Source organism: Oncorhynchus keta, unplaced genomic scaffold, assembly GCF_023373465.1.
Source record: "Oncorhynchus keta strain PuntledgeMale-10-30-2019 unplaced genomic scaffold, Oket_V2 Un_contig_1238_pilon_pilon, whole genome shotgun sequence".
In the NCBI taxonomy this organism is placed as follows: Eukaryota; Metazoa; Chordata; class Actinopteri; order Salmoniformes; family Salmonidae; genus Oncorhynchus; species Oncorhynchus keta.
The window spans coordinates 27,129-46,643 of NW_026277856.1; the positions used below are offsets into that span (position 1 = coordinate 27,129).

Consider the following 19,515-nt stretch of genomic DNA (forward strand, 5'->3'; position numbering starts at 1 on the left):
ACAGCTTCCGCGTCATGGATGCCCGTTGTCATGGCACTGGTGGGGAATAAACCACCAGCCTGGGAAACCAGTTTTTTCCTGATGGTTTCTTACAGGGGGTCTACCACGTTTCCGTTTCGGGGTGGTGTTGGTGGGATTTGGAGCAGTCCAACTGCTTTGGCCAGAGCTTGAAACCCGGAGAAGGAGGGACTGGGAGTTTCAGAAGACATGTTGGACTGCTTGTCTTCTTGGTGAAGTTTTACTGGGGAGCAGCTCCCGGTTGCAGACCAAACGTTAGGAGGGCGTTTCACATCTCGATCCCTGGCTCGGAGCACCCTTACTGGGTTCCCCGTTTCCCTTCCTTCTGGAGGTGGGTTGGCTTCCTCCCCAAGGCTGGACAAAGACTTTGTGGAGGTGTTGGAAAGGTACCGTCCTAATCTTTCTCTCGCTAAGACATTGTTGGTTGACAGACTGACAGAACAGAGGCTTATTTTCACTTGTCCGTTCTCAGTCTTCGTTCTGTCATTGAGTTTCACCCTTTCAGTCCTCACTAAAGGACTATCTTCTATCTTTGTAGAGACGTTGCGTTTCCTCTTTTTCCGAGGAGGCTCTGGGGTCTCACTGTCCTCTGATTGTTCCTGCTCCGATATCAAACCCTCTGTTCTCCTCACACGGATTCTCTTCCTGTGTTGACTCCAGGTTTCATCCTCCTGTCTCCTCTCTGTCTTTGCTTTTGGTGTCTCAGTCCTTCGCCCCTGCTCCGGCTCCAAACCCTCCTTTCTCCTCACACGGATTCTCTTCCTGTGTTGACTCCAGGTTTCATCCTCCTGTCTCCTCTCTGTCTTTGCTTTTGGTGTCTCAGTCCTTTGCCCCTGCTCCGGCTCCAAACCCTCCTTTCTCCTCACACGGATTCTCTTCCTGTTACTGTGGGGCTTCCAGGTTTCATCTCCCTCTCTTATCTTCGCCTTTGCTTTCTCAAGCCTTCGCCCCGTAGTGGTGGTTGCGACCTTCTTCCTTTTCCTCTCGTCCTCGTCCTCTTTTCCGGTCAGCCTTGCGTTGTTGCTAATGCTAGCCTTGTATTGACCATCAGTCATCTGCTCGGAGTTGTTGCTAATGCTAGCCTTGTATTGACCATCAGTCATCTGCTCGGAGTTGTTGCTAATGCTAGCCTTGTATTGACCATCAGTCATCTGCTCGGAGTTGTTGCTAATGCTAGCCTTGTATTGACCATCAGCCATCTGCTCGGAGTTGTTGCTAATGCTAGCCTTGTATTGACCATCAGCCATCTGCTCGGAGTTGTTGCTAATGCTAGCCTTGTATTGACCATCAGTCATCTGCTCGGAGTTGTTGCTAATGCTCTTGTATTGACCATCAGTCATCTGCTCGGAGTTGTTGCTAATGCTAGCCTTGTATTGACCATCAGTCATCTGCTCGGAGTTGTTGCTAATGCTAGCCTTGTATTGACCATCAGCCATCTGCTCGGAGATGTTGTTGGATTCCCACGGCAGCCCAAGGCATTTTTTAGATTCACACAGATTTCCTGGGGAGCGTGGAGAGTGGATCATGGAGCTCAGTGGAAACTGTAGTCTTCTCGGAGTGCAGCAGAGCCAAGGTGGTAGCTTTGACAGCTGAGGGATTCTATGGAATGGAGTTACAGGATGCCGGAATGGGGATTTAAGGAAGGGTTTCGCCGGAGATGGTGGGGGTAAGGGTTCCGGTGAATTTAAAGGTGAGAGACATTTTGGCAGGCGTAGCTCTTCCCAATGTGGAGGAGGAGATTGGGAAGGCTGGGTTTCACTTCCTGGAGACAGCAGTGAAAGGAGTTCTGGGAAATGTAGTCCATCTGGTGGGCATGCTGGATGTTGTGGTTCAGAAGCATCAGTTTCAGAGGGGGGTAGGAAACCGGGGGTGACCGAAGGTTCCTCTTCTTGTGGAACTTCCTGATTCGTAGTGGCCTGACTCGGACTCTGACTTGGAATGGCCTCTCTATTCATATGACTTGGGATGGTCCCTCCATTCACTTGACTTGGAGTAGTGTCTCCATTCACATGACTTGGAGTAGTGTCTCCATTCACATGACTTGGAGTAGTGTCTCCATTGGACAATCCGCAGAAGACAGATTACAAACATGGTCTCTGTATGTCGACGGAACGCCCGTCTGGGCAGAACCCTTCCAGAACCCTGGATCTCGGTCCTCTTCCCCTGCGTAAAGTAGAGAGGCCTGGCTCTGAGGAAGGGACTGGTGGGGAGGCCTTGGTGAAGAGCCTGAGTGGACTGGCATGATGCTGCTGTTGCCACCACATCCAAACACCAGGCTCTTGGAGTTCCGGTTCTGGAGTTCCTGGTTTTGAGAGTTCTGGAACCGGATCAGGAGTTCCTGGTGGTTCTTGGCGTTCTCAGAGGAGCACTGGACACCTGAACAATAGGAGGCCCAGTCAGAGGAGTAATCATTACAGGAGAAGTGGGGGTGAGGATGAGAGAGGGGAGTGGAGGGGTGATAGGTGGAACATTGGTGAGGGTCAGAAGTTGTGGGTCCAGGTAAAGGTCAGGGGTGACTGTGCAGGAGGTTGTCGTGGTGACGAAATGGGAGGAGGTGATGGAGTGGAAGGCTTGAGAGAGAAAGACAGAGATAGAGGTCAGCCTGGTGGTAGCTAAGTGTGGGTGCTAATATCAATCTATTGTAATGGATGACACGTAAGATAAGTGCAAGCAATGCTGTGAGTGATTGAGGAAGGGCAAGCATTTAAAAGGTACATGACTTATCATACATAGACTAAGTCAGTGTTTCTCAACTCTGGTCCTCCAGTACCCCCAACAGCCCAACTCTGGTCCTCCAGTACCCCCAACAGCCCAACTCTGGTCCTCCAGTACCCCCAACAGCCCAACTCTGGTCCTCCAGTACCCCCAACAGCCCAACTCTGGTCCTCCAGTACCCCCAACAGCCCAACTCTGGTCCTCCAGTACCCCCAACAGCCCAACTCTGGTCCTCCAGTACCCCCAACAGCCCAACTCTGGTCCTCCAGTAGCCCCAACAGCCCAACTCTGGTCCTCCAGTAGCCCCAACAGCCCAACTCTGGTCCTCCAGTACCCCCAACAGCCCAACTCTGGTCCTCCAGTACCCCAACAGCCCAACTCTGGTCCTCCAGTACCCCCAACAGCCCAACTCTGGTCCTCCAGTACCCCCAACAGCCCAACTCTGGTCCTCCAGTACCCCCAACAGTCCAACTCTGGTCCTCCAGTACCCACAACAGCCCAACTCTGGTCCTCCATTACCCACAACAGCCCAACTCTGGTCCTCCAGTACCCCCAACAGCCCAACTCTGGTCCTCCAGTACCCCCAACAGCCCAACTCTGGTCCTCCAGTACCCCCAACAGCCCAACTCTGGTCCTCCCGTACCCCCAACAGCCCAACTCTGGTCCTCCAGTACCCCAACTCTGGTCCTCCAGTACCCCCAACAGCCCAACTCTGGTCCTCCAGTACCCCCAACAGCCCAACTCTGGTCCTCCAGTACCCCCAACAGCCCAACTCTGGTCCTCCAGTACCCCCAACAGCCCAACTCTGGTCCCACAGTACCCCCAACAGCCCAACTCTGGTCCCACAGTACCCCCAACAGCAAACCTACTTCTACTTGTCAACTAAACATCAAGCCCGTGACAAGTTGAATCAGGTGTTTTTGTCTGGGGCTTCAACACAAATGTGTGCTGTTGGGGGTACTGGAGGACCAGAGTTGGGCTGCTGGGGGTACTGGAGGACCAGAGTTGGGCTGTTGGGGTACTGGAGGACCAGAGTTGGGCTGCTGGGGTACTGGAGGACCAGAGTTGGGCTGCTGGGGTACTGGAGGACCAGAGTTGGGCTGCTGGGGGTACTGGAGGACCAGAGTTGGGCTGTTGGGGGTACTGAGGACCAGAGTTGGGCTGCTGGGGTACTTTGGGCTGCTGGGGTACTGGAGGACTGGATTTGGGAAACACTGACCTAAGTCGCTAGAAAGCCTTAAAACAAAGTTAACAAGGAGCCTGGGTCAGATTCAAGGCAGCAGGTTGCCTAGGGTTAAGAGCGCTAGGCCAGTAACCGAAAGGTTGCTGGTTCAAATCCCCAAGCTGACTAGATGGAAAATCTGTTGATGTGCCCTTTAGCAAGGCACTTAACCCTAATTGCTCTGGATAAGAGCATCTGCTAAATGTAAAGATGAAGTCTTCTCAGATGTAGATACAACAGTAGAGAAAGGTGGTCAATCACATAACATGTTACAAAACATACCTGTTTCAGTTGACGACGCATCATCACTTCCTGTCGCGTAGCCATGGGAACACACGCAACGAGAAGCCGAGCCAACGGCGCTGTGCCTTGCGTGGACGGGATGATGCGAGCAGGAGCAGGCCGACGGTCTGTCGTGGCTTTGGAGATGGTGGCGTTTGTCGCAGTCCCTATCCAGAACCACAGGGGGCAGTATGTTCAACCCCATCATGATGTCTTCCAGCATCTTCTCAATCTGCTCGTCCGAATCCTCTACCTGCCGGCCAAAACAAGAGGACCACAACGGATATATGTTGTTAAACATTGCTGTGTTAACCTGGATCATTTTCAAATGTGTGGTTGAATTGTTTTTATTTTATTTATCGTCAAATAAATGAAGGTACCGGAGGCTGGGGCAAGGCGAGCTGTGGTTCATGTGTTGGGTGTGGAGTCGGATGATGGGTGGAGCTGCAGTGTTTGAGGGAGGCTGACTGGGCGGTGGTGGTTTTGGAGGTGGGGCGGGATCGGGGTGGAGGGGTGAGGAAAGCTGTGTCGAGGGGAGAGCACCGGGGGAGGGCTGGGGACTGGGGCGGGGGGAGAGGCTGGCGTGGTAGTTGTCTTGTCCTCATGCGATCATGCGTTTCCTGCCGTGACAGAATAAAAGGAGACATTTTAGAACACTTAGAGAAGATAAACCACATGGCTCCATTACATTTATATACTAACGTTTACACACCTATTCTGTCTTCAGCAGGGTTTCACCTGAACAGGGTTTCAAAAGTAATGTTTAGGAAATATATATTTGAACTGTTGTGCTGCTGTTTTGACAGCTCAGATTAACTTGAATAATGGACAGGGTATTCAGAAACCCCTCAATGGCTTCCTAACATGGTAACGGCTAGTCACTGTATCAAAACTCATGGGCAAAAATATTCTGCAGTGAAAATGTAGCCCTCAAATTAATCTTTTTGCTGACTGACAACAATCAGTTAGAACAGTTTCATAGTTACTGTGTCACTCACCTTCTTCAGAGCAGCGAGGACCAACTGCCTCCGACCAGGTGAGATGGTTCCGTCCCTCTGCTGCCTCTGACCAGGTGAGATGGTTCCGTCCCTCTCCTGCCTCTGACCAGGTGAGATGGTTCCGTCCCTTTCCTGCCCCTGACCAGGTGAGATGGTTCCGTCCCTCTCCTGCCTCTGACCAGGTGAGATGGTTCCGTCCCTCTCCTGCCCCTGACCAGGTGAGATGGTTCCGTCCCTCTCCTGCCCCTGACCAGGTGAGATGGTTCCGTCCCTCTCCTGCCCCTGACCAGGTGAGATGGTTCCGTCCCTCTCCTGCCCCTGACCAGGTGAGATGGTTCCGTCCCTTTCCTGCCCCTGACCAGGTGAGATGCTTCCGTCCGTCTCCTGCCCACTGACCAGCTCCCACAGCTGTTAAACAATCAATCAAATGTATTGATAAAGCAGTTTTTAGATCAAAAGAGTGAGAATAAGGGGTTTTACATTAACCCAGCCTGGACTCCAGACAGCAAGCAGAGGCACACATTAGCAAAGAAAAACTCAGCATCCAAAATAGCACCCTATTCACTACACAGTGCACTACTTTTCACCAGGGCCCAGGTCAAAACTAGGGCACTATTCAGGGAACCGGGTGCCATTTTGGACACCCCACCTACCTGTCCCCTGGTCCTCCTCCTCAGCTTGACCTTGATGGAGATCTGAGTGTTCTCCAGCCTCTGTCCGCTCAGCCACTTCCTCCCAACCACACCTCACAATCACATCACATCTTATTTACAGTGCAGTTATACACGGCAACACACTTTACAGTACATGACACAGACACAAATAAACAACATGAGATTCAGAAAATAACTAGAAACCCCAAAGGATGTGTAAAATAACTGTCATCCCCTCATACCTCTCCTCTCCAGACACTCCCCTGTTCCTCCTTCCTCTGCTCTCCCAGTGTGTGATGTCAGCTGCTGCTCCTCTTCTCCATCCTCCTCTCCGTTACGCCGTTCTCTGCCACAGAGCATTCTGGGACGGCACTCTCCTCCCGGGGTGTCGTGGGGTGGTCTGAATCGTCACTCTGGGTGACCATGTCACCGCTCAGGACAACAGAGGACGATGAGAGGTTTGTGACCTCCGGTTCAGAGGTCCGAGGGTGGGTTCTAAAGGGAGCTGTTCCACAGTTGACCGGTGCTTTGACGCTGGGTGGGGTGGAACTGGGGTGTGAAGTGGGGGTCATAATCTGGGGACTCAGGGAAGGGGGTGCCGTGTGAGTTGTGTGCTGCTGGCCTTCACTGCTGCTCTGGACTAGTAGGAGGGGTGTAGGGAGAGCATCAGGGAGAGGACTGAGGAAAGTCATGTAAATACCTCCATTACAGTCCACAGTCTGTGTCCCCATCTCCACCAACGCCCCCACCTGTGTCTCTCCTCCCTCCGTCTGCACCCCCACGTCTCTGAGACTGCACCTCCTCTCCTCCTCCCCCTCTCCCTCCCTCCCCCGGTCCTTCCACCCCTCCACCAAGCGGCCTATGCCCAGCTTACAGGCAGCGGCCATAACCTCTTCTTGTTCCATGGTGCCCTCTCCCTCCAGCTCTCCGGAGTACAGGAGATCCACCAGCTTCAGCAGGGTCTGGGCCTTCACAGCCTGGAGCTTGAGTGGCCATCTCTGCCCAGCCGGGAGGGGGGATGACTGGTTGGACAGGGCATTGGACAGGTAGGGGCTCAGGGCAGCCAGGATGCAGCTGTGGGCCGGGACTGACAATCCTGTGGGAAGAGAGAAATGTGACATCATTAGCTACATTGATAATGCAGGTTAGGAAATGTGATGAAGGCCTACTGGGGTTTAGGTGTGAAATAAGGGCATGTGGAAGGAGAGGAAGAATGGCAGTTGGATTTGATTGATCCATTTATTTACTATCCTCAATCTAAACCTCATTAGGTCTCCTAACTTACATCAATCATTTGGTTACTTTACATCATTTCATTACTGTCCCTCCCTCCCTCCCCCTCTCTCCTCCCACCCTCCCCCTCTCACCATCAGTCTATAGCAGGGTATCACAGTAGAGACCAGTGGAGGCTGGTGGAAGGAGCTATAGGAGGACAGGCTAATTTTAATGTCTGGAATGGACTTCAATGTGGTTTCCATGTGTCTGACACCGTTCCATTCATTCCAGAGTATGTGAGAGGAGCGGGCCCAATGTGACTGGAAGGTGGAGCGAGGGGCCCAATGTGACTGGAAGGTGGAGCGAGGGGCCCAATGTGACTGGAAGGTGGAGCGAGGGGCCCAATGTGACTGGAAGGTGGAGCGAGGGGCCCAATGTGACTGGAAGGTGGAGCGAGGGGCCCAATGTGACTGGAAGGTGGAGCGAGGGGCCCAATGTGACTGGAAGGTGCCCAATGTGACTGGAAGGTGGAGCGAGGGGCCCAATGTGACTGGAAGGTGGAGAGGGCCCAATGTGACTGGAAGGTGGAGGGGGCCCAATGTGACTGGAAGGTGGAGCGAGGGGGCCCAATGTGACTGGAAGGTGGCCCAATGTGACTGGAAGGTGGAGGGCCCAATGTGACTGGAAGGTGGAGCGGGGGCCCAATGTGACTGGAAGGTGGAGCGAGGGGCCCAATGTGACTGGAAGGTGGAGCGAGGGGCCCAATGTGACTGGAAGGTGGAGCGAGGGGCCCAATGTGACTGGAAGGTGGAGCGGGGGCCCAATGTGACTGGAAGGTGGAGCGAGGGGCCCAATGTGACTGGAAGGTGGAGCGGGGGCCCAATGTGACGGGAAGGTGGAGCGGGGGGCCCAATGTGACTGGAAAGGGGCCCAATGTGACTGGAAGGTGGAGCGAGGGGCCCAATGTGACTGGAAGGTGGAGCGGGGGGCCCAATGTGACTGGAAGGTGGAGCGGGGGGCCCAATGTGACTGGAAGGTGGAGCGAGGGGCCCAATGTGACTGGAAGGTGGAGCGAGGGGCCCAATGTGACTGGAAGGTGGAGCGAGGGGCCCAATGTGACTGGAAGGTGGAGCGAGGGGCCCAATGTGACTGGAAGGTGGAGCGAGGGGCCCAATGTGACTGGAAGGTGGAGCGAGGGGCCCAATGTGACTGGAAGGTGGAGCGAGGGGCCCAATGTGACTGGAAGGTGGAGCGAGGGGCCCAATGTGACTGGAAGGTGGAGCGAGGGGCCCAATGTGACTGGAAGGTGGAGCGAGGGCCCAATGTGACTGGAAGGTGGAGCGAGGGGCCCAATGTGACTGGAAGGTGGAGCGAGGGGCCCAATGTGACTGGAAGGTGGAGCGAGGGGCCCAATGTGACTGGAAGGTGGAGCGAGGGCCCATGTGACTGGAAGGTGAGGGGCCCAATGTGACTGGAAGGTGGAGCGGGGGCCCAATGTGACTGGAAGGTGGAGCGAGGGGCCCAATGTGACTGGAAGGTGGAGCGAGGGGCCCAATGTGACTGGAAGGTGGAGCGAGGGGCCCAATGTGACTGGAAGGTGGAGCGAGGGGCCCAATGTGACTGGAAGGTGGAGCGGGGGCCCAATGTGACTGGAAGGTGGAGCGAGGGGCCCAATGTGACTGGAAGGTGACTGGAATGTGGTGGAGCGGGGGCCCAATGTGACTGGAAGGTGGAGCGAGGGGCCCAATGTGACTGGAAGGTGGAGCGAGGGGCCCAATGTGACTGGAAGGTGGAGCGAGGGGCCCAATGTGACTGGAAGGTGGAGCGAGGGGCCCAATGTGACTGGAAGGTGGAGCGAGGGGCCCAATGTGACTGGAAGGTGGAGCGAGGGGCCCAATGTGACTGGAAGGTGGAGCGAGGGGCCCAATGTGACTGGAAGGTGGAGCGAGGGGCCCAATGTGACTGGAAGGTGGAGCGAGGGGCCCAATGTGACTGGAAGGTGGAGCGAGGGGCCCAATGTGACTGGAAGGTGGAGGAGGGGCCCAATGTGACTGGAAGGTGGGCGAGGGGCCCAATGTGACTGGAAGGTGGAGCGAGGGGCCCAATGTGACTGGAAGGTGGAGCGAGGGCCCAATGTGACTGGAAGGTGGAGCGAGGGGCCCAATGTGACTGGAAGGTGGAGCGAGGGGCCCAATGTGACTGGAAGGTGGAGCGAGGGGCCCAATGTGACTGGAAGGTGGAGCGAGGGGCCCAATGTGACTGGAAGGTGGAGCGAGGGGCCCAATGTGACTGGAAGGTGGAGCGAGATTACAGTAGAAAGGCTGGAGGGTCGGCCTTCTCGCCCGCTCCACTTTCTCTCCAGTAGTGCTCACTTCACCAGCTCAGGGCGTGCCCGGCCCAGCATGCATCTGTAGTCTACTGGTGTGCTGCTATAAGCCCCTTGCTTTAGCTACTGTCATGAAGTTCTCTAAATATTGTAGCATGTAGCCTATTAGAAATGTAATCATCCTATTTAGAGTGTGTATATGACATGTAGCCTATTAGAAATGTAATCATCCTATTTAGAGTGTGTATATGACATGTAGCCTATTAGAAATGTAATCATCCTATTTAGAGTGTGTATATGACATGCAGCCTATTAGAAAAAAAATACTTTTCATTTAAATCCATTTGAGTTTGGTTTCAATTGTAAAAACCAATAGGTGCAGGTAGTCCTAATAGAAATGTTTATTAAAACCAATATTTAGGTCCAGGTAGTCACAACAATAGATGGATGTTGGTTAAAACCAATAGGTAGGTCCAGGTAGTCACAGCAATAGATGGATGTTGGTTAAAACCAATAGGTAGGTCCAGGTAGTCACAACAATAGATGGATGTTGGTTAAAACCAATAGGTAGGTCCAGGTAGTCACAACAATAGATGGATGTTGGTTAAAACCAATAGGTAGGTCCAGGTAGTCACAACAATAGATGGATGTTGGTTAAAACCAATAGGTAGGTCCAGGTAGTCACAGCAATAGATGGATGTTGGTTAAAACCAATAGGTAGGTCCAGGTAGTCACAACAATAGATGGATGTTGGTTAAAACCAATAGGTAGGTCCAGGTAGTCACAACAATAGATGGATGTTGGTTAAAACCAATAGGTAGGTCCAGGTAGTCACAACAATAGATGGATGTTGTTTAAAACCAATAGGTAGGTCCAGGTAGTCACAACAATAGATGGATGTTGATTTTAAAACCAGCAGTTTGTTTTAGGTCCTGTGAGAGGTAGTGTTCACAGGAACAACATGGAGCATGGATGTTGGTTAAAACCAATAGATGAGCAGTAGGAAAGGACATGGGTAGCAACAACAATAGATGGACATGGTTTAAAACCAATAGAGCGCTGAGCAACATGAGAGATGAGCAGTAGGAAAGGACATGGAGCACAGGAGAGATGAGCAGTAGAAAGGACATGGAGCAATGAGCAAGATGAGAGAGTTGGATGGAGCACTGGAGTGCTGAGCAACATGAGAGATGAGCAGTAGGAAAGGACATGGAGCACTGAGCAACATGAGAGATGAGCAGTAGGAAAGGACATGGAGCACTGAGCAACATGAGAGATGAGCAGTAGGAAAGGACATGGAGCGCTGAGCAACATGAGAGATGAGCAGTAGGAAAGGACATGGAGCGCTGAGCAACATGAGAGATGAGCAGTAGGAAAGGACATGGAGCACTGGAGTGCTGAGCAACATGAGAGATGAGCAGTAGGAAAGGACATGGAGCGCTGAGCAACATGAGAGATGAGCAGTAGGAAAGGACATGGAGCGCTGAGCAACATGAGAGATGAGCAGTAGGAAAGGACATGGAGCACTGAGCAACATGAGAGATGAGCAGTAGGAAAGGACATGGAGCGCTGAGCAACATGAGAGATGAGCAGTAGGAAAGGACATGGAGCGCTGAGCAACATGAGAGATGAGCAGTAGGAAAGGACATGGAGCACTGAGCAACATGAGAGATGAGCAGTAGGAAAGGACATGGAGCGCTGAGCAACATGAGAGATGAGCAGTAGGAAAGGACATGGAGCGCTGAGCAACATGAGAGATGAGCAGTAGGAAAGGACATGGAGCGCTGAGCAACATGAGAGATGAGCAGTAGGAAAGGACATGGAGCACTGAGCAACATGAGAGATGAGCAGTAGGAAAGGACATGGAGCGCTGAGCAACATGAGAGATGAGCAGTAGGAAAGGACATGGAGCGCTGAGCAACATGAGAGATGAGCAGTAGGAAAGGACATGGAGCGCTGAGCAACATGAGAGATGAGCAGTAGGAAAGGACATGGAGCACTGAGCAACATGAGAGATGAGCAGTAGGAAAGGACATGGAGCGCTGAGCAACATGAGAGATGAGCAGTAGGAAAGGACATGGAGCACTGGAGCGCTGAGCAACATGAGAGATGAGCAGTAGGAAAGGACATGGAGCACTGAGCAACATGAGAGATGAGCAGTAGGAAAGGACATGGAGCACTGAGCAACATGAGAGATGAGCAGTAGGAAAGGACATGGAGCGCTGAGCAACATGAGAGATCAGTAGGAAAGGACTGCTGAGCAACATGAGAGATGAGCAGTAGGAAAAGACATGGAGCGCTGAGCAACATGAGAGATGAGCAGTAGGAAAGGACATGGAGCGCTGAGCAACATGAGAGATGAGCTCATGGAGCCTGAGCCATCAGACTGTAACATGGAGCGCTAGCACATAGAGATGCAGATTTCCAACCTCTCATCTCTGCTCATATGCTCTGATTGATTCCACCCCCCCTCCTCCTCCTCACCCTCAGTCTGTAACAGGGTATCACAGTAGACTGCAGTCTCTCCATCACTCCCCTCATCCCTCACCATCAGTCTATAACAGGTTATCACAGTAGACTGCAGTCTCTCCATCACTCCCTCACCATCAGTCTGTAACAGGTTATCACAGTAGACTGCAGTCTCTCCATCACTCCCTCACCATCAGTCTGTAACAGGGTATCACAGTAGACTGCAGTCTCTCCATCACTCCCCATCAGTCTATAACAGGTTATCACAGTAGACTGCAGTCTCTCCATCACTCCCCTCATCCCTCAAAATCAGTCTGTAACAGGGTATCACAGTAGACTGCAGTCTCTCCATCACTCCCCTCCTCCCTCACCATCAGTCTGTAACAGGGTATCACAGTAGACTGCAGTCTCTCCATCACTCCCCTCATCCCTCACCATCAGTCTGTAACAGGGTATCACAGTAGACTGCAGTCTCTCCATCACTCCCCTCCTCCCTCACCATCAGTCTGTAACAGGGTATCACAGTAGACTGCAGTCTCTCCATCACTCCCCTCATCCCTCACCATCAGTCTGTAACAGGGTATCACAGTAGACTGCAGTCTCACCATCAGTCCCCTCCTCCCTCACCATCAGTCTGTAACAGGGTATCACAGTAGACTGCAGTCTCTCCATCACTCCCCTCATCCCTCACCATCAGTCTGTAACAGGGTATTTATAGACTGCAGTCTCTCCATATCCCCTCCTCGGGGGCCATCAGTCTTGTTATATCACAGGTTTACTGCAGTCTCTAGGGTCAGTTTGTTATCACTCTCACTTCTCCTGTCCTATTCGGTGTCCTGTGTGAATCTAAGTGTGCGTTCTCTAATTCTCTCCTCTCTTTCTTTCTCTCTCTCGGAGGACCTGAGCCCTAGGACCATGCCCCAGGACTACCTGACATGATGACTCCTTGCTGTCCCCAGTCCACCTGGCCATGCTGCTGCTCCAGTTTCAACTGGCCTGGGCCCTAGGACCATGTCCCAGGACTACCTGACATGATGACTCCTTGCTGTCCCCAGTCCACCTGGCCATGCTGCTGCTCCAGTTTCAACTGTTCTGCCTTACTATTATTCAACCATGCTGGTCATTTATGAACATTTGAACATCTTGGCCACGTTCTGTTATAATCTCCACCCGGCACAGCCAGAAGAGGACTGGCCACCCCACATATGCTCTCTCTAATTCTCTCTTTCTTTCTCTCTCTCGGAGGACCTGAGCCCTAGGACCGTGCCCCAGGACTACCTGACATGATGGCTCCTTGCTGTCCCCAGTCCACCTGACTGTGCTGCTGCTCCAGTTTAAACTGTTCTGCCTTATTATTATTCGACCATGCTGGTCATTTATGAACATTTGAACATCTTGGTCATGTTCTGTTATAATCTCTACCCGGCACAGCCAGAAGAGGACTGGCCACCCCACATAGCCCGGTTCCTCTCTAGGTTTCTTCCTAGGTTTTGGCCTTTCTATGGAGTTTTTCCTAGCCACCGTGCTTTTACACCTGCATTGTTTGCTGTTTGGGGTTTTAGGCTGGGTTTCTGTACAGCACTTTGAGATATCAGCTGATGTACGAAGGGCTATATAAATAAATTTGATTTGATTTTGATTTGATTTGACCATCAGTCTATAACAAGTTATCACAGTAGACTGCAGTCTCTCCATCACTCCCCTCATCCCTCACCATCAGTCTGTAACAGGGTATCACAGTAGACTGCAGTCTCACCATCACTCCCCTCCTCCCTCACTATCAGTCTGTAACAGGGTATCACAGTAGACTGCAGTCTCTCCATCACTCCCCTCCTCCCTCACCATCAGTCTATAACAGGTTATCACAGTAGACTGCAGTCTCTCCATCACTCCCCTCATCCCTCACCATCAGTCTGTAACAGGGTATCACAGTAGACTGCAGTCTCTCCATCACTCCCCTCCTCCCTAACCATCAGTCTGTAACAGGGTATCACAGTAGACTGCAGTCTCTCCATCACTCCCCTCATCCCTCACCATCAGTCTGTAACAGGGTATCACAGTAGACTGCAGTCTCTCCATCACTCCCCTCATCCCTCACCATCAGTCTGTAACAGGGTATCACAGTAGACTGCAGTCTCTCCATCACTCCCCTCATCCCTCACCATCAGTCTGTAACAGGTTATCACAGTAGACTGCAGTCTCTCCATCACTCCCTCACCATCAGTCTGTAACAGGGTATCACAGTAGAGACTGTTGTGCTTCTGTCTCTGTAGTTCCTCCAGGAGCCTCAACTCAAAGCCAGGCAGACGGTACCTCCACATCCTCCTCTTCTTGGCCTCCACCCTGAGAGGGAGGGGTGGGTTGGGGGTATTGGGTAGAATGGAGAGGGGGGATAGAGTGGTAGAGGAGACAGAGGACAAATGGATGTGGGGAGAAGGGGGGAGGCAGTGGGTAGCACGGAGAGAGGGATAGAGTTGTGGGGTTTAGAGGATAGAAAGGGATGTAGGGGAGAAGGGGGGAGGCAGTGGGTAGCACGGAGAGAGGGATAGAGTTGTGGGGTTTAGAGGATAGAAAGGGATGTAGGGGAGAAGGGGGAGGCAGTGGGTAGCACGGAGAGAGGGATAGAGTTGTGGGGTTTAGAGGATAGAAAGGGATGTAGGGGAGAAGGGGGGAGGCAGTGGGTAGCACGGAGAGAGGGATAGAGTTGTGGGGTTTAGAGGATTAGGGGAGAAGGGGGAGGCAGTGGGTAGCACGGAAGAGGGGGAGTTGTGGGGTTTAGAGGATAGAAAGGGATGTAGGGGAGAAGGGGGAGGCAGTGGGTAGCACAGAGGGATAGAGTTGTGGGGTTTAGAGGATAGAAAGGGATGTAGGGGAGAAGGGGGAGGCAGTGGGTAGCACGGAGAGAGGGATAGAGTTGTGGGTTTAGAGGATAGAAAGGGATTAGGGAGAAGGGGGGAGGCAGTGGGTAGCACGGAGAGAGGGATAGAGTTGTGGGGTTTAGAGGATAGAAAGGGATGTAGGGGAGAAGGGGGAGGCAGTGGGTAGCACGGAGAGAGGGATAGAGTTGTGGGGTTTAGAGGATAGAAAGGGATGTAGGGGAGAAGGGGGAGGGGTAGCACGGAGAGAGGGATAGAGTGTGGGGTTTAGAGGATAGAAAGGGATGTAGGGGAGAAGGGGGAGCAGTGGGAGAGAGGGATAGAGTTGTGGGGTTTAGAGGATAGAAAGGGATGTAGGGGAGAAGGGGGAGGCAGTGGGTAGCACGGAGAGAGGGATAGAGTTGTGGGGTTTAGAGGATAGAAAGGGATGTAGGGGAGAAGGGGGAGGCAGTGGGTAGCACGGAGAGAGGGATAGAGTTGTGGGGTTTAGGGATAGAAAGGGATTAGGGGAGAAGGGGGAGGATAGAAAGGGATGTTTAGAGGATAGAAAGGGATGTAGGGGAAAATGGGGAAGAGATTTAAATAACTGCAGATTGATCTGACGGCATACAGCATTTGACGAAGTGAAACAATGGTAAAACCGGATTTTCATTCATTGTCTCAAAATGTCGTGCTTGGAGAAGACTGGGCTGAAAAGACAAGGTGTGAAGTTGGTTGTGAGATGCTACGGGCAGCAACAATGTCATACTTGTTTGGACCAGACAGGATCAGATAGATGGCCTGCACGTAGAGAGACAGAGGGGCGCTGTTTCGCTCGCTCGGATGCTTTCTCCTGTGATATCCATTCAACCTCTTGCGAATTGAAGGAAAATTATGAAACACAGAAAGAAATACGAGAATGTTATTTTTTTTCTTGGGTAATCCTGGCTTCCCTTGGCCTCCATAAATACACACCACCGGGGTGAGTGGCTAGTACTTTACATTTGGGACTCTTTTGTCATGTATTAGTTAACACATTCGTTTCATGACTAGAATAAAATTAGTTCAGCTATTCGTATCACTTGTTAGTCAGTGTTTTTGCTAGAGAAGACAGCTTGTTCCGTTGGAACGCCATGCAACTCAAAGCGTGTTGTGGGCGACCTCCACTTAAAAGACACACTGACAATAGGCCTACAATCAAAAACACAAATGTTAATGTGCATTTGCATTCATCTCGTTCTGCACATTCAGTAATGAGTTTAATATGTATACTTTTCAGCACACTCGTGCCGGGGAACTAGAAACTAAAGTCTGGTGACGTTAGCTAAATGTGTTAGCTGGACGGCTAGCTAATGCACATGCTTACCTTTTCGATGCCAGTCAGGGCTTTTTCTTTTCTAGTGACTTGCTTTCTCGAAAATCTGAATATCGCCAACCAATTTGTTTCAAATAGTTCATGTTGACATATTCCCACAACGTGGTCAAATTCACGGACTGACGTCACACTTCAGAAAGGAGTTCTCAACGTCAAAATCGCGAGGGGCGATCGTGCTTGTTCATGCGTAGTTAACGTGGGAAAAGCCAAGCCTGCACATCCGAATCATGGGGTCATTTCGGCTCGTCGTTGATAATCAACGTCTGTCGTACCGCACTCAGCGGAAGAGCCATTTGATCTGATCAAGAGCAAACCTGTTGAAATCTTCAGTTCAATGTTGAAAAGTATTCTGTTGACTTTAGCCAATCAGAGGCGTGCGTTACTTCACCCATTGATTTCAGCGTCTCAACACTGCATGACACCTTATGATTGATGTTTGTGTTTATGAAGAGTACAACTGTACAGTGAGAACTACTAACATTTACTGCAACACATGCATTTCTCAAATCACACACAGAGCTAGAGAAAAAAGTCAAGGCCAGTATTGAAAAAAAGCACTTTTTATTTTATTATAAACAGTATTGCTTGTTACATATTCCATTCATGAGAGAAATGTGCAACATTAAGAGCCAAGGCATAGAAGAAGAGATTAAGGTTTTCATCCAGAATCACATTTTAGATCAGCGTTCCAATAATAAACTGTTGACAGAAATTGAGAGTTGGACTGTCTCCTAAATGTCCCCCTGTCCCCTATATAGTTAACTACTTTCACCCAGAGCCATATCAGGCCATTTAGTAGTGTACTATATTGGGAATAGGGGATCATTTGGAATGCAAAATTGATTTTACATTGTGTTTTGCTTGTTTTCTCTTTAATTAAAATATATAAACCATAAATGTTTCTCAATTCAAAAATAAACCTGATTGCATATGCATTCACCCACAATACCTGCAAGACGAATAAACCCAAATCATAAAATATAAAAACAATACATAAAACCAGTCAAATTAACAAATATTTATCTTCTATATATAGTTACATTTGCTTTTTATTTTATTTATTTTTTAAATAGCAACTAGAATCAAAATCAGGTCTTTGCACTTATACAAATCTTGCTAATTTAATTATGCTCCGCCCCTCTTTAGTCCCACTTTCCCATTGGATTCCACTCCCACATCATTTCCTGTATCAGTTCTAGATCATCTCATTCTAGGACTATATCTGGTTACAAGGCAACTCATTTACATTTTTCTGAGACTGACCATTTGTAGTGTTGGATTGGCATGAAAATAATCAAAGGAACCAAGAAACGCTTTTACCCCTAGTGCTTTAATCTACTGAGAAAATATCTACATCTTACTCTGCACTGAGAATAATAATGTTGTCTACGGTACTAAAGGAACTCAGTCTGGGGGAAACAACCAGCTAAATGTGTCCTCTCCCCTCTTAGTGTTCTGTGGTCTCCATGGACACCAGCCAGTCCAGCAGGGTAGATGGACACCCAGGTGTAGGTTCAGTAGGCTGGAACCATCCCGTCTGACGTGGAACGTATGGCACTAGAATGGTTCTCTCTGTTCCATATGCAGAGCATCAATCATATCAACTCTATACATTCCATTGTGTTATTATGCGGAACACACAAAAAAAACTGTTCTATACATTCCATTTGGATTCAATGTTCTGGAATGTTGCTGCTAGTGAATGATACCCCCAGGGAAAACCCCCATCCCACCTTAACACCAACGAACGAGGCACTCCAGTTAGCCATGAGCCACACAGACGTAGTTGAAGGCGATCACATATTTACACATTCATATATATATATAGATTTGCAGATTGAAAGAAATGCAGTCACTTGATCAACAATCAAATCTGTGGTTTCTCCCATAGCTTCAGGAGAACCATTAGAACCAGAGCGAGTTGAGAAAGGGGGTATAACAATGACGCTGAAGAGCCACACAGATAGAAATGTATTGAATAGAGCCGAAACGGTTCACTGGTCTATTATACAAGGCTGAAAATCATAGAAATATAATATGCAGAACAGACGATCAAGAATGTTCTGTGACGCAAGACCCATGTGTAAAATGTTAAAGTGGTCGTCAAGCTACTTACATTCCCACAACACTGCCCAATGGCACACCAGTGCCTGTCTGACATCACCCAATGATGTCATATACACTAGAACATCACAACAGATGGCTCTGAGAAGAGAAGTAGTGTTCAGAAATACTCTGTAGTAGAAAGTTACTCCAATAGTGGTGTGTAGTTTGGCACGTGTTCATCACTGTAGTCAGAACCACAACTCAGCAATCACACCTCCAACAAAGACCAAAGCAACACCGGCGGTAGATCAACAAACATTGATTCTTTGTTGAGAAACAGAAGTTTAGTGGTAATTAGTTATCACAAGAAAATAAAAAAAAACCTTGACTGGAAATCTTCACAATCACTTGTAGAAATGCAGTTTTAACCATTCCAGTAAAAAAAGGGGTTTGTCAGTTTAAGTTCAGTTACAGTTTGAATCCCATTCCAACAGTTCCCTTTTGATTAGCTTTGTTACTGTGGTGGTGAACGTTCCCAGTTGAAGTCACAACTGTCCCTATTGTGGTGGGAGGAGTTAGTGTAGTGTTGGGGGTTAGTGTGTCACTGTGGTGGGAGGAGTTACTAAATTAGAAGTGGTCTTATGTCATAGTAGTGTCGACAGGTAGAAGAGGGATGTCAGGAGTCCATAGTGTTCCTTTAGTGGCTAAAAGTCAGTCTAAATAGAGGAATGAGGGAGAGCTAGGGAGGTGAGGAAGGCTGAAGGTCATGCAAGTGGCTTATGTCACAGACCCCGAAAGAGATAAGAGGGAAAGAAGATTAAGAAATTGAGAGGAGAGAGGAAAAAGAGAGAAAGGAAAGAGAAAAAGACACAGAAGGAGAGAGTCCAGTTCTAGTGGAGTCAGTGGTCCCTCAGTGAGTGTCCAGAGGTTCAGCAGGGGCAGTAGGCCGGTAGAGGCTGCTCTCTTCTAGTGATGCACACTATCAGTTTCTCTGTGGGAAGACCAGGACAGAGAGAGAGAGAAGGGTTACTACCATGTGCAATATTTGTAGTAAGAGTGCAACTCATTAACCAGCTGTATAAACTTCAAGGATTGAGAGGACACAGAACCTGCTAGTGAAGACAATCTGTCACAGCCTAAGCTTGAAAAGAGATCAAACACACAAAATACAAAATTCCATATGTATACAGACATGAAACAAATGAAACGAACATCAAGATACAAGATCAACAACATACTATATCAAATATACAAATCACCAGCAGAGGGAGCAAGAAACAAACACCAATACAATGGGGGGGACACACAGAGGTTAGTTAGGCCATGCGGTTTAGTGAGAGA

At 50.0% G+C, this 19,515-nt stretch overlaps 3 protein-coding genes across 9 annotated transcripts in view; 1 reads left to right on the forward strand and 2 right to left on the reverse strand.

Annotated features, from left to right (window-relative positions):
• Positions 1-1,341: 1,341 nt before the first annotated feature.
• On the reverse strand, positions 1,342-6,398 carry LOC127906032 (arginine-glutamic acid dipeptide repeats protein-like). Of its 2 annotated transcripts, none has more exons than XM_052501037.1 (6): positions 6,131-6,398; positions 5,889-5,980; positions 5,236-5,643; positions 4,618-4,857; positions 4,238-4,490; positions 1,342-2,394 (listed from the first exon to the last, which is right to left on the reverse strand). In XM_052501037.1, the coding sequence occupies exons 1-6, from the start codon at positions 6,246-6,248 to the stop codon at positions 2,051-2,053; spliced, it is 1,455 nt and encodes a 484-aa protein (XP_052356997.1). In that variant the 5' UTR covers positions 6,249-6,398; the 3' UTR covers positions 1,342-2,050. The 2 variants fall into 2 exon arrangements, with proteins under 2 accessions (XP_052356997.1, XP_052356998.1); XM_052501038.1 differs by having other exon boundaries at positions 2,206-2,588.
• Positions 6,399-7,082: 684 nt separating this feature from the next.
• LOC127917914 (eukaryotic translation initiation factor 3 subunit A-like) lies at positions 7,083-9,468 on the forward strand. The gene is made up of 7 exons (XM_052501033.1): positions 7,083-7,107; positions 7,405-7,580; positions 7,821-7,910; positions 8,050-8,379; positions 8,611-8,700; positions 8,833-9,102; positions 9,250-9,468. The coding sequence occupies exons 1-7, from the start codon at positions 7,083-7,085 to the stop codon at positions 9,466-9,468; spliced, it is 1,200 nt and encodes a 399-aa protein (XP_052356993.1).
• Positions 9,469-16,672: 7,204 nt separating this feature from the next.
• LOC118383809 (catenin delta-1-like) overlaps positions 16,673-19,515 on the reverse strand; it is a 67,143-nt gene continuing 64,300 nt past the window's right edge. For all 6 annotated transcript variants that reach the window (XM_052501044.1, XM_052501040.1, XM_052501043.1 and 3 more), the window contains one exon: positions 16,673-19,165. In XM_052501044.1, the coding sequence (XP_052357004.1) occupies positions 19,104-19,165 (62 nt within the window). In that variant the 3' untranslated portion in view covers positions 16,673-19,103. The remainder of the gene's footprint in view (positions 19,166-19,515) is intronic.